The sequence below is a fragment of the Girardinichthys multiradiatus genome, chromosome X (genome assembly GCF_021462225.1).
Source record: "Girardinichthys multiradiatus isolate DD_20200921_A chromosome X, DD_fGirMul_XY1, whole genome shotgun sequence".
In the NCBI taxonomy this organism is placed as follows: Eukaryota; Metazoa; Chordata; class Actinopteri; order Cyprinodontiformes; family Goodeidae; genus Girardinichthys; species Girardinichthys multiradiatus.
This window is the reverse complement of record NC_061817.1, coordinates 13,678,266-13,692,922: the sequence shown is the minus strand read 5'-3', so window position 1 is coordinate 13,692,922 and position 14,657 is coordinate 13,678,266. Positions and strand designations below refer to the sequence as shown.

The 14,657-nt window shown below is 40.2% G+C and overlaps 1 protein-coding gene across 2 annotated transcripts in view; it reads left to right on the top strand.

Moving 5' to 3' along the window:
• LOC124863515 (glutamate receptor ionotropic, NMDA 2B-like) overlaps positions 1-5,060 on the top strand; it is a 246,203-nt gene extending 241,143 nt beyond the window's left edge. For both annotated transcript variants that reach the window (XM_047357915.1, XM_047357916.1), the window contains one exon: positions 96-5,060. In XM_047357915.1, coding sequence (XP_047213871.1) covers positions 96-2,354 — 2,259 coding nt within the window. In that variant the 3' untranslated portion in view covers positions 2,355-5,060. The remainder of the gene's footprint in view (positions 1-95) is intronic.
• Positions 5,061-14,657: the final 9,597 nt, after the last annotated feature.

The following is a 14,657-nucleotide window of genomic DNA, read 5'->3' as shown; positions in this document are numbered from 1 at the left end:
TGTTTTATCATTGGTGTGCAAGAAAAGTCTGTCCAAATCTTCTTTGTTAGAGTGCATCACTGACAATTCTTCTTCCCTATATTTCGTCTGTACAGGGAATATACAGCTGCATTCATGGGGTCCAAATCGAAGAGAAGAGCAGCTCTGCATTGAACTCCCCGTCAGCCACCATGAACAACACCCATTCAAACATTATGCGCCTCCTACGCACTGCCAAGAACATGGCCTCCCTGTCAGGAGTAAACGGCTCACCACACAGCGCTCTGGACTTCATCCGTCGAGACTCTTCTGTTTATGACATCTCTGAGCATCGCCGCAGCTTGGCAGGCCATTCTGACTGCAAACCTCCATACATGCCAGAAGACAACATGTTTAGTGACTACATCAGTGAGGTGGAGAGGACGTTTGGCAACATCCATCTCAAGGACAGTAATTTGTACCAGGATCACTATCTACACCATCATGGCTCAACCCCAGGGCTCAGTGGCCCTCCCCCCAACAGACCCCACAGTTTGGGCAGTGCTAGCTCTCTGGAGGGTGGCATGTTTGACTGTGACAGCCTCGGTGGGGGGGTGGCACCTATCTTTACCACCCAGCCCTGCTCAGCACTGACCCACAGGAACATGAGCAAGTTTGACCTGCTGTCCGGACAGACTCCTCCCTCAGGCCAGAGCTTCAAGGGAGGTCTGCCTGACATCTACGGGAAGTTCTCCTTCAAAGGTGGTGCTTCGAGTTCCACTTTCATTCCTGGACATAGCTACTGTGGGGTGAGAGGAGATGATGAGGGAAATATACGTTCAGATGTTTCAGACATTTCCACACACACTGTAACATACGGGAACCTGGAGGGTAATGCCAAGAAGCGCAAACAGTACCGCGACAGCTTAAAAAAGAGGCCGGCCTCTGCAAAGTCCAGACGGGAACTGGACGAAATTGAGCTGGGCTATAGGAGGAAACCCTACCACATCAGCCACCACCACTACCACAGCCAGCGCTCTGCTTCCCCCCCTCTGTTGCCCTCTGAACGCAAGCGAGGGGGTGTTGGAGGAAACAACAATGGGAACTCTTATCTCTTCAGGGAAAAGGAGAGTGTAAGGGACTTTTACCTGGACCAGTTTCGACCCAAAGAGGGTGTCCCTCAATGGGAACATGTAGACTTGACAGAGGGCCCTGGAAACAGAGATGGAGTGCCAACCTGCACCTCCTTGGTACCAGTTGAAGACTTTCTTAAAAGCAAACCTAAAAAGTCTGATTCAAAGGGCGGAGCAGGCTCTGGTTTGGCAGGGGGAGAATGGGAGTGCAGGAACTGTCGAGCTAGTGGGGGAAAGCAGATGTCCATTCATGGAGGAGGTGGTGGGTATTCAAGTGGTATGGGCTGTGGGTCCTCAGCAGGTAGCAGCCGCCCTAGCTCTGCAACCTGCATGCGCTGTGAAGGTTGTAAAAAGACAGGAAACCTCTACGATATTAGCGAGGATAATAACCACCCCTTGGAACAAATGGGGGGAGGAAAAGGTGGGGGAGGAGTGGGTGGTATGGCCGCAGGCCCTCAGGTTCAATCTCAGGCCCAGCAGAGGCGAAAGAGTGGAGGATTTGGGAAGCAACTAAGGCGGCAGCATTCGTACGACACGTTTGTTGACCTTCAGAAAGAAGAATCCGGTGGCATGGGAAGTTTGATGGGAGGTTTAGGGGGAGGCATCGGTGGAGCTGGCATGGGAGGAATGGTGCCCCCACCGAGGAGTGTTAGTTTGAAGGAGAAAGAACGCTACATGGAAGATAACAGCCCCTTTGCACACATATTTGAACGTCATGGGGGCTCAGAGAGAGAAAGAGATAGGGACAGAGACCCACTGTTTTATGGAGGTGAGAGTCAGAAAGGTTCTGGGTCGCCATTTGGCCTATTCAGAGGTGATGAGGGCCTCCACCGCCGCTCCATCGGAGAGAGAGACATGAGAGACAGATCGTTGATGGAAAGTGGAGGTGGGGCAGCATTCTCTTTATCCAAATCCCTTTACCCTGATCGGGTAAACCAAAACCCCTTTATACCCACCTTCGGCGATGACCAGTGTCTGATGCACGGAGCCAAACAATATTACCTGACAAAGCAACAGCAGCAGCAACAAGTTGCCCCAAACAGCAGAAGTGAATTCAGGAGTCAGTTGAGCGCAACATCATATGTGCCAGCATCTGCCACATCCGGGGTGATGTCCAACGTGTCGCCAAGATTCCCAAAAGAGCTGGGCCTTGGTGGGATGAATCATCATGGGTCCATGTTGGCGGTCGGACCCCCACGTCCCTTCAATGGAAGCAATGGCCATGTGTACGAGAAACTTTCCAGCATTGAGTCTGACGTGTAAAAGATAAAGGTATAGAAAGAGGAGAGCAAAAGAGGTTCAAAGTGTTAGATCAGGGCTATTTCTTAAAACACAAAGCAGACACAAAGCAGCCCAAGTTAATGGGGACACAAACAGATGATTAAAAGAGGGCTCAAATGAGTGATAGAGACAAAAAAGGTTGAGACTGTTGTAAAAGAAACAAAGATTGAAAATATGGATAAGAAATCAGGACATCCTGAGGGGGTTAAGGATGCTAAACCTCTCTTGAAAATGGCCAAAGCTACTCAACTTTTACATCCATACACAATCAATCAACATTGTTCTTAATCTTACAAAACCCCTCAACCTCAGCAAGTCAAATCATCTCACTCACCAGTGTGCTAGAAATCACTGTGCTCGGTTGGTTTCATAATGAAGCAACAGTTTGTTTTATTTGCAAGGGCCACAGTTTGAGGGCTCCTGTCGTGTGCTCTTGAGGAACCACAGGAAGAGTGGGAATGGGGGCAAACCGCCCATCTGCCTCTCTGACAATTCAGAAATTAGACATTGTCACATTTGCATGTGCCACAAAACAGCCTGGTCTGGACATCTCTTCTCTCCCTGCACCCCGGTCCACTCCTCTTCTTCTCTGCCCCCGCTTTTTCTCATCATCCCCGACACCTAAAGAGCTGTTTGCTTATGAGAAATACAATCATGAATGATAATAAGATATTCTTATAGAAAAACAGGGTATAAGAACAACAATAACATTGTGAATAACAAAGACTGCTGTTTATGGTAACTCTGCTTGTGAGACCACAAATTTTGTTTTGTATTCTGTTGGTATAGTATTTGACTATTCTCTAAGTATCTGTAGTAGTGTTCCTGTTCCATCTGCTCCTGGTGGTGCCAGGAAGGTTGTTCTTGGTTCGGCAAACAAGCCAGAAAGACTGAGTCTTTTATTCCTGTTTGCATTCTGTTTTCTGTAGAATATTTTACTCCATGACCATTTGTGTATCTGATCTAGGATTTCAAAGACACATTTGGTGCTGGGAGATTGTTGATGTTTTAAGACATTACTAATAATCAAGCACGCACATACTTCAAAACACACCTGTTTTTTTTGTCAGTTTGAACTTGCGTTACTGTGAAGAACAACGTTTTCAACAGAAGCTACTGAGAGGAAGGACGTGCCTTAAAGGTCTCCAGTGGAAGTGTCCTCCAGTTGACATGCAACTACACCAGGACGGACCAGTGCTCGTTCAAGCTGCTCTGTTATGTGACGAACACATGAGCCAAACCTGCTGTAGAAATTTGACAGCAGGCTGCTGATAATGATGGTTTCCATACAAGACACAGTCCAAGATCTTTTATATCTTCGTGAAAATATTTCATATTTTAGGTATGGGCGGTGTTTTATGATCCAGTGAATCAGGATGTTCCACTGTTACTCATAAGCTGTCTCAGATCACAGCAATCTAAGCCTATAGACCACCTGTTTTCTTCAACCTCTCACCTGGTTCTTGCTAGCATTACTTTACATCACACAAACAGTCTGGGAGGCTCCCAGAAAAATCTTTGTTTTGACTTTGTGTAAAACTAATATTATGCAGTCACTTGTGTAGGAGAACTACTACAACAAAGTTGTAGGAGAAGCTGATGAAAGGCAGAGTTAAGGAACTGGCTAGGCATCGTGAAGGTGGCTATCTTGTGAAAGATTGTTTTTTCTTTTTCACTTGGGTTGTTGTAGATAGTCTTTTTATCTAAGGAGGCCTCATTTATTGCACAGGACATTTTACTCAGTGTAGGTTCAGGCACTCAGTAGACATGCCTTATTGTTCCCCTCCCCCAAGTTGTATGATGATGACTTTTCATGTACAGACTACAGTTATTTCAAGGTTTGATCTATGACTGGTTGGTGTCACAAGTTCAAGGGCTGAGGAAGATCATGCAGGAGTACTGGACACAGAGAAGACCTATTGGACTGTGTGGAATTTGATGTTAGTAATTATATCACATCCCAATATAAAAGCACTTATGGAATAGGTTGATAGGCTATGTGTGTTTGTGTTTTTGAAGAAAGGCAGACCATTATTCAACAATAAGTGCTTTCTCCAATCACGCTTTTAAATATTCATTACTTCAACAGCCTGTACTCTCTAACTCCTCGGATAACAGTGAAACTGATCGAGTTAGCCTTAAATCAGATGCCCCTACACCCACCCACACACACACACCCCAAGATACCCCTAATAAATAACTTGGGATCTCTGGAATTTTTATACACATTTTGAAAGTTCAGGTGAAATATAATCAGCAAGAAGGAATAAAGGTTTGACACAGAAATAAATGGCTAGTTTGGATTTTTGAAGTGAGGTTCTGTAAAGTTGTCAAGAGTAGTTCCCTTGCCTGTAATAGAAAGATGTATTATTGCAGTGAGTTTAAAGAAAAGTGAATAAATCCTTATACCTCTATCACATTATTATGTATCTACCTTGCGTTTTAACATCACCTTCCTATAGATTTGACACCGTACCAATCAAAATTTCATCACCAGCCAGGCCAGGTTGCCATGTTTTTTTTCCCATGCCAAAAAACTTAATGGCAGCTCTGAGCTCTGAGATACCATACAGGTCCTTCTCAAAATATTAGCATATTGTGATAAAGTTTATTATTTTCCATTATGTAATGATGAAAATTTAACATTCATATATTTTAGATTCATTGCACACTAACTGAAATATTTCAGGTCTTTTATTGTCTTAATACGGATGATTTTGGCATACAGCTCATGAAAACCAAAAATTCCTATCTCACAAAATTAGCATATTATTAAAAGGGTCTCTAAACGAGCTATGAACCTAATCATCTGAATCAACGAGTTAACTCTAAACACCTGCAAAAGATTCCTGAGGCCTTTAAAACTCCCAGCCTGGTTCATCACTCAAAACCCCAATCATGGATATGACTGCTGACCTGACTGCTGTCCAGAAGGCCACTATTGACACCCTCAAGCAAGAGGGTAAGACACAGAAAGAAATTTCTGAATGAATAGGCTGTTCCCAGAGTGAACTTTCAGCCCAAGATGTTTAGACAATCATAAAGTATGAAAAAAACAAGAAGGTGACACGAAATATACCCTGTTCTGACACTCTGGACATCTTACACATTTCCCCCAGTGGTATGTCCATTACACAATCCAGGGGTGTATTCTGACAAACGAAATGTGCTTATTTCTTCATCATTAAACCCATGTAACATGCTTTTTTTGACACATCAACATACATAGCATCAAAGCAGTTTTAGAGTGGTGGTAGCTAACAGCTAATAACATGCAAACTTACATTGATGTTGTTAGGCTGAGAAAACTGCAACAGCCTTGGCAACAGTCTCCTGGAAAAGTCAACACAGGTAATATCTGCTAATCTGGTGATGTGTCTTATGTACTGGAACGTTTTCTTCTTGAGTTGGTTAAAGTCTGTAAAATCAGCTATTAGCCTTCCATTCTCCTGATTGCTTAACTTTTCTATAAACTCACTGCCATAAGACTTTTTTTAGAGCTGGTAAGGTCACTATTGCTGATAATAACTTCACAGAACCTCACTTCAAAAACTCGAAACTATCCCTTTAAGACTTGAAAGACTTGTGTATGGACATCTGTCAGTGTCAGCATTAGTATGTTCAATCTTTTTCTTGTAAATAATATATATTTAAGAATCTTTTCACTTTGTACAGTAAACAGACAGACAGGATGTACCTTTCAGTATGTTTTATAATTTAAGAAATAAAACTGTGATAAAAACTTGTAAAATCCAAAAATAAAAATAAAAATATGCAAAATATAGATAATACACAAACATTACTAATCATAAGTGATATAATTTAAACGTTTTATTTCTTTAAATCTCATGTTTACTTGATTATAATAGTTTTACCAATACGGACTATGTTAAGAGTTATAATTTCTCTTTATTTTCTCTAAATTGTTGAAAACTGAGGATAATTTACTGTAGTTGTAGATGTTTAGTGTTTAAAAAGGGAAGGTTTAGTTTTAGGAGTCTTTGTTAAGTTTCCCTTGGATTGTGTTAGACTCTCTCTTTTTAATATAAGCTCTTTCTCCATGCTTTTCGGGGTAGATTCAATTATGTAAACATTTATGTAATACGATATTACATGTATACAGAGGTGATATTTGCATATAGAGGCAGTATATTGTGATCCTTAATTTCTAAGCAGACATTCTGGTTTAAACATTTTCAAGACGTTTGTGTTTTTTGTTGCCCATTTTTTGACTTGGGCTCTAATGGTAATTGCACACAGAATTTAGAGCCATCATCGGCCCAGTCTATCCTGCTCCCTCTCTTTGTTTGGGATAGACATCACTGTGGTAATGGAAGATATATATATACATGCACACACACACACACACACACACACACACACATGGATGCTGGACCTTTTTCCAGTGTTGATGTTGCTGAGAGTTTCAGCACAATACCAAACTGGAGTGCAGATTAATCTCAGTGAAAGTGAGGCTGAAATGCATTTGTGCAACCCCTTATTAAAAGGTGAAACATTTGTTCTGTCATGTCTCATATTGTGCTGTGTTTTGCTGCAGAGGAATTAAACTGTTGTTGCTTTATTTAGACTCACGTGCTGTATTGCTAAACTGTTACTTGACAGCCGAAAATCACTAAATAGTCTGGATTCTCATTTGTTTTTCTTAGAGAAGGATACATCTTTATTAAGTTGCACGGGTGCATGAGGAACGCTAGCCCCATGCATTCGGGAATGATTTTCCTTCCACTTATTTGTGTGGTTCTAATTCCAACAAGTCTATGTAATCCTCTCCTCCACCCTGAGAGAAGAAATTCATCTCTCCACTGTTTTTTTCTCCTTAACTGTTTTTGTGTCCACGGGGTTGATTGAAAAGTGAAAAATGTATCAGTATGCACATAAACTCTGTTAGTGGTCCATTTTTTCCCTACAAGGCACTGAAATAATTCAACTCATTTGCAATAAACAGCACAACCAAACAGATAATGTTCATATTGTACACTAAATATGCTAATTTATCAGTTCTTGTTTTTGGTTTTTTTCTTTTAGGCATGAGGATGACTAGCTAGGGCTAGTTCATGCCTGTGGGCCATGACATAGAGGTGTACCTGATACTGTTAAAAACATGTGACCATCAGGTCTTCAACCCTACAGCTGCTCGGCAGCCTCATGATCAGATTTGCCTGTGAAGCAGATTATGTTGGGCTTGTCAGGAGTCTTTAGTTCCCTCAAGGCCAAATTGGTCCCAGTCTCCAGTTTCTGCAAACGAGCATGTCACAACAGATTTGTTCATGAAGGGCAAAACACTGTGTCCCCTCCCCTGGTTTTAACACACAAGGAAAAATGGCTGTAACAACATCCTGATGGCGGTGGATGTTTTAGTTTTTTTTTTGTTTTCTTTCAATAACACTGACCTGTGGGACCAACTAAGGCCAAGAATCAGTTGGCTGCAGTTCATCCGTGCTCTTTAGCATTTTGAAAGAAACAAACAGGTGTTTGATGAGCTTCACTTTAATGTTTCTTGACTTTGAAACTGCTTGTGTTTATTAAAAAATGTGTCACCAGTGTGACTTCATCCCATGCAGACAGGAAGAATTAAACTGTGATATTACATAACTGATTATTCCGAACCTTTACGTAAGTGAGCAGTTCACACTTTTTCAGTTCCTCTCTGTTCATTGAAAACAAGTTCTCTCATATTTTTGTTACAAACCTCTGTATGTGTTTGTCTCTTTATACAGTGCCTTGCAAAAGAATGTGTAGCTCTTAGATTATTTCACATTTTGTCACATTACAGACACAAACTGCAATACATGTGATTGGGATTTTATCTGATAGACCAAAAAAAGTTTTGGGCATTTAGAATTATGTTTATTTTGAGGTTTCAGAGCAGTAGGACATACAAATGGATGTCAAATGTTTAAACAAAAAAGATATGTGGTGTTAGCCCCCACTGCTACCCCTAAATAAAACACTGTTTGTTTATTGTGAGATTAAATTACATACATTTGCACTGTATTTACTAATTAGGGGAGGTCTGAGGACAATTGGCTGTACTGTTTGTATTTAGGAGCAAAGGGGATTAAATACAAATGCATGCTAGACTTTTAAAGGATATATGATTTTAAATCAATTTGTTGGCTCTGCTTACTGTTTAGGTGATAGCTACAGGGAATTGGAGGCACTATTTTTATTTAGGGGTATCAGAGTAGAGGTGGTTGAATACAAAGGCGTGCCACACATTTTAAAGAAAACAATCCTTAGCAAAATTGTTTTACAAATAAAAATCTGAAAATGTGGCACATATTTGCAGTGATCTACTCAGATACCCCTAAATAAAACCAATTGTCACATTGCATACAGGGGGGCCTTATTTAACTATTGGGTGTCATTTCAAGTCAAGTGGTTGTAATATTTTTATGTTAGGGTATCAAAGTAAAGGGGGCCGTATTAAAATGCTGAGCACATATTTCAGATTTATTTATTTATTTTTTATGTTTAAACCCTTTATCATTTTCCCTCCACTTCACAACTAGGCCCCGCTCTGTGTTGGTTTATCGCATAAAACCCTAAAATGTGGAAGTCTAGGGGTCTAAATACTTTTTCAATGTGCTGTATGTGTACCATCTATCGATACTGCTTCATATTGACGCACACAAAATTTTCTACTCAGCTGTGTACAGTTGGTGTTTGTCAATATTCCTGTTTTCCATCTTCATGCTCTGTAATTTCTGAGTTATTTGCTCAGTGTTGCATAAGGGGTTGCTACGAAATGTATTTACCAAAGCGAGATGAAGTCAATGAAATCGCAAGTCTTTACTGAAACTAAATAGCTTGATTATAGTAACTGTGGGTGACAAAAGTGTAACATATGAGTATGACCACTTGTATACATAATCATATACAGAACATTATTCCTGGCCATTCTTTTCTTGGCTATTTTCTTTCAAATAATGCCAAAATTTTTACAGCGTACAGGCAGAAAAATCACACAAAAACAGCTAATTGTACAGGTTATGTATATACCAAATACTGGGGGAAAAGTATTTACCTTCACCTTTTTTTGTATTGAAATGATCGACGTATTCTCAATAGCAAATTTAACCATGTCATGACAAAATTGCAAAAAAAGAAAAAAAATATCACTAAGGTACTTCTAATAAGGATAATGCTGATATCTACCATTATAAGTGCTCAAATAAGACTATTCTTTCTCTTTGTACATGATGAACAAAATGAAGTGTTGAGTATTAATAATAAAAAGTATAAGTTTCAGATGGATGGCATTGACTTTTTTTTAGGCCTTCACTGGTTTTGACTTTGCCTATAAATTGAAATGATTTATTATGTCTTTTATCAGGTGTCTTTATTAGTTTTTCCTTTGGACAGTTGAAATGTCACACTTGCATGTACACTTTGCTGTCACACACAAGTTGGCACCCTGCCTCCCCAGGCCCGCAGGAATTCCTGGGAGAGCAGAACACGAGAGGAGAGGGATGCCTGAGAAACCACAGCCATATGGTGGCGGTATGGTGGGGTAGCTGGGTCGGGATCTGTTCCCCTCTATGACCCACACTGCTGCTGGCGCTCCACAAAGGCTTGTCTGATGCCGTCCAGCTCCTCAGGGTTCTTACAGGCTGTTCTCTTCTCTCCTATTGCTGCTTCTGCTGGACTGAGCAGCAGTTGAACGTATAGCTGGTGCTAAATATATAAAGACTAAAATCTACAATGGTAATCTACAGTGCCGTCCAAAATCATTTACAACCCTTTATCACATTTCTTCATGTTACAACACGAAAGCTTAATGTATTTTATTTGGCATTTTATGATAAAACAAGGCAGAATTATAAAGCAGAAGAAAATTGATGCATGATTTTCAGATTTCTAAAAAAATAGAAAAGTTCACAATTTTGCACTGCCTTGTTCTGGTGTGTGTTTGTAATCTGAGGAAAACCTTTTATTATTTCCTGACTATTGAGAATAAAATAATTTATGATGATGGAAAGTGAAGTATACAACCCTGTGTCTACATTCAACATCAAACCGACACAAAGAGTTGCCATTTATCTTCCAGTGTTTGGCACTGCTTCTAAAATTGTTCACCAAGACTTATTAAGTTGTTCCCTGGTGTTTTTCACATGCATAAATATTATTCAGGATGCTCTCTAAATGAGCATATAGACAAAATGTCCCAAAGGAAATCAGCTAACATGCCTTTACCTTGGCTGGTAATGATTGGAGATGAAGGTGTTATGTCTTAGAAATAAAAAATAAGGGATAAATGAAGTTTCAGACTGAGGATTGGGAAGATGATTCACTGTATGAATGCAGATTGGTTTGTCACTCTTTTACTGAGCAAGCAATGCAGGTTGTCTAAGTGGCGTTTTGGCATTTAATCAAGCATCTTATCCAGAGTGACTCAAAGATGCATTAAGGTTTTTTACAGCCCCTTCGTTATATCAAAATGAGTATTTTATATCTGCTGGGGCTTCATGGGGTTGTTTTCAGTGGCTAGGACTCAGCATTTACTTTGCCAGGCACAATAATAAAATATTAATCTGTCCTTTTTCTGTTCAGAACCAACCCACTCTCTACCACCCACATTTTCAATTGGTCAAAGACAGAGGTTGGATGCCTTGTGGGAAAAAGGCAGACATCACCCTGTGAGGTGTGACGTCTTTAGCCGACCTGAGTTTCTGTGGTATTGCTGAGCTTCCTGCTTTTTTAATCCTTTAGAAGGTTTTCAGTCAGCTTTACATCCTGCTAAAACTGTTCCTTTATGAAGTTATATATTCTTGAACTTCATAAATATTTCTTAGATAGGAATGTTTTGAAACCAACCAATCCTAAAATTTGCTGCCAAATGTAAAAAGAAAAACTACACAGCCACGGGGCTACACAATCCTATCCATACATGGGTTCTCTCCATGTTCAGGATGTCCTGATAAGGATTTTTAGCCCGAGTACAGGTCATTTAACATTAGCCATTACCAGTTACTGAGACCCAGTCTGAAACAGCATTTTAGAAAAAGATAAGCTGTTATGATCCCATTGAAAGGCCACAAGAAAAATGGAGAAACACCATGTACATTATTTAACTGTGCCTTTTGATATGGACCATATGGGCAGTTCCCAGGGTGGCACTAGAGGATTGGGCGCACAAGCACCATAAAATAAAAATAATGTCTTTATCTGTCATTTGCACCCTAAATCTGTTTTATATATATTTTATGCATGTGCAAGTACCTCTGTGTTGGAAAGCTCCCCCCCACGAGGTCAAGCTCTGTTTGCTGTCAATCAATCACACTGAACTCACATATTGAGCGGTGCAATTTATCTTGCATCCAAACACTTTCTTTAGCTATGAAACACATTTTAGGAAATAAAAAACAAATTCCAAAATGGGGTGTAAAAGTCAATGAAATAATTGGTGTATTGTACTCATGAGTGGGGATGTATGTGGGCTACATTGATAATTGGCGAACATTTTGGGAAAAACCTGGTCTGATCCGGAGAGACGGCATCCATCCCACTTTGGATGGAGCAGCTCTTCTTTCTAGGAATCTGGCCGAATTTATTAGTTCTCCAAACCTCTGACAACCCAGGGTTCAGACCAGGAAGCAGGGTCGTAGTTTAACACTCCTCTCTGCAGCTTCTGTACTGCTACCCACCCATTACCCTATAAAGACAGTGTCTCGCCCATGGCCAAAATTGAATAGATTAAAAAATAATCTAAAACGAGGAAATCAGGAAAATCTAATAAAAATAAACGCAACTCAGACTAAAAAGAAAAATAAAACAATTAAATGCGGCTTACTGAATATAAGATCTCTCTCTTCAAAGACTTTGCTAGTTAGTGACCTGATTTGTGACAATCACATTGATTTATTTTGCCTCACAGAAACCTGGCTGCAGCAAGAGGTTATGTTACTATAAATGAGTCAACTCCTACTAATTATTTAAATTTTCACATTCCTCGAAATACTGGGCGAGGAGGACGAGTAGCAACCATCTTTCAGTCCGATTTATTGGCTAGTCCCAGACCAATCAATAGCTACAACTCTTTTGAATATTTAATTTAACCAGGGCCTTACTCTCAATTTTTAGATCAGTTTTCAGACCTTTTATCTGATTTAGTGTTAAATACAGATAAGGTTATTATAGTGGGGGATTTTAACATTCATGTTGACACTGAAAGTGCCTAGCCTTTAATGCTATCTTAGACTCAATTGGCTTTGCACAAATCATTAACAAACCCACCCACCTTTGTCTTCATTCTCTGGACCTTGTGCTGACATATGGCATTGAGTGTAAAGACATAACAATATTTTCTCATAACCGTGTCCTGTCTGATCATTTTTTAATAACCTTTGAGTTTAATTTAAACGAGTACTCCACACCTGAAAGAAAATTTCATTATAGTAGATCATTATCAGACGATGCTGTAACAACCTTTAAAGAATCTGTTCCCCTTTTAATTTCCTCATTATTACAGAAAAACACAGTGGAGGGCAATAATTTGGTTTCTTCTCCTTCACAAATTGATTCTCTTGTTCATAGTGTTTCTTCATCATTGCGTGATGCATTAGACAATGCAGCCCCCTTGAAAAAGAAGGTAATCATTAATAGGAGGCTAGCTCCTTGGTTTAATTCAGAGCTGCGTACTTTAAAGCACAATGTTAGAAAATTGGAGAGAAAATGGCGCTCTACACACCTAGAGGATTCCTACATAATCTGGAAAAATAGCCTACTGTTGTATAAAAGACACTTCGCCAAGCTAGAACAGCTTATTTCTCATCATTAATAGAAGAGAACAAGAATAATCCTAGGTTTCTCTTTAGTACAGTTGCTAAACTTACACAGAGTCATAGCTCTGTTGAGCCATCCATTCCCTTAGCTCTTAGCAGTCATGACTTTATGGGATTCTTCTTAAATAAAATTGATTCTATTAAAAGAAAATCTTTGACATACTCCCGAAGATGATTACTTCATCCTCAGCAAGTGAGACAACATTGGAAGTAATTGCAGAACCTGATTTGTGTTTGGACTGTTTTGATTCTGTGGAACTTCCTGAGTTATCAGAAATATTAGCTTCATCTAAACCTTCACCTTGCATGTTAGACCCAATCCCAACCAAATTATTTAAGGTGTTCCCTCTGATTACCAGCCCCATTTTAGATATGATTAATCTATCTTTAGTAAATGGATATGTACCACAGGCTTTTAAGGTAGCTGTAATTAAACCTTTACTTAAGAAACCTTCACTTGATCAAGATGACTTGAAAAATTACAGACCTATATCCAATCTTCCAATCTTCTTATCTAAAATTCTTGAGAAAATAGTTGCTAATCAAATGTGTGAGCATTTACACAGCAATAACCTGTTTGAAGAGTTTCAGTCAGGTTTCAGAGCTCATCATAGCACTGAAACAGCTCTGCTGAAAGTCACTAATGATATTCTTATGGCCTCAGAAAATGGACTTGTTTCTGTACTTGTCCTGTTAGATCTCAGTGCTGCATTTGATACAGTCAATCACAAAATTCTCTTAGAAAGGCTGGAATATGCTGTAGGGATCAGGGGAACAGCGCTAGGCTGGTTTAAATCTTATTTGTCTGACAGATTCCAGTTTGTTCATGTAAATGATAAATCATCTTTAAACTCCAGGGTTAATTGTGGAGTACCACAGGGTTCAGTACTTGGGCCAATTCTCTTTACTATACAGGTCCTTCTCAAAAAATTAGCATATTGTGATAAAGTTCATTATTTTCCATAATGTCATGATGAAAATTTAACATTCATATATTTTAGATTCATTGCACACTAACTGATATATTTCAGGTATTTTATTGTCTTAATACGGATGATTTTGGCATACAGCTCATGAAAACCCAAAATTCCTATCTAAAAAAATTAGCATATTGTGATAAAGTTCATTATTTTCCATAATGTTCGTTCGTTCGTCGTCTTCCGCTTATCCAGGACCGGGTCGCGGGGGCAGCAGACTCAGCAGAGACGCCCAGACGTCCCTCTCTCCAGACACCTCCTCCAGCTCCTCCAGGGGGAGCCCAAGGCGTTCCCAGGCCAGCCGAGAGACATAGTCCCTCCAGCGTGTCCTGGGCCGTCCCCTGGGCCTCCTCCCGGTGGGACGTGCCTGGAACACCTCCCGAGGAAGGCGTCCAGGAGGCATCCGGTATAGATGCCCGAGCCACCTCAACTGGCTCCTCTCAATGTGGAGGAGCAGCGGCTCTACTCCGAGCTCCTCCCGGATGGCCGAGCTCCTCACCCTA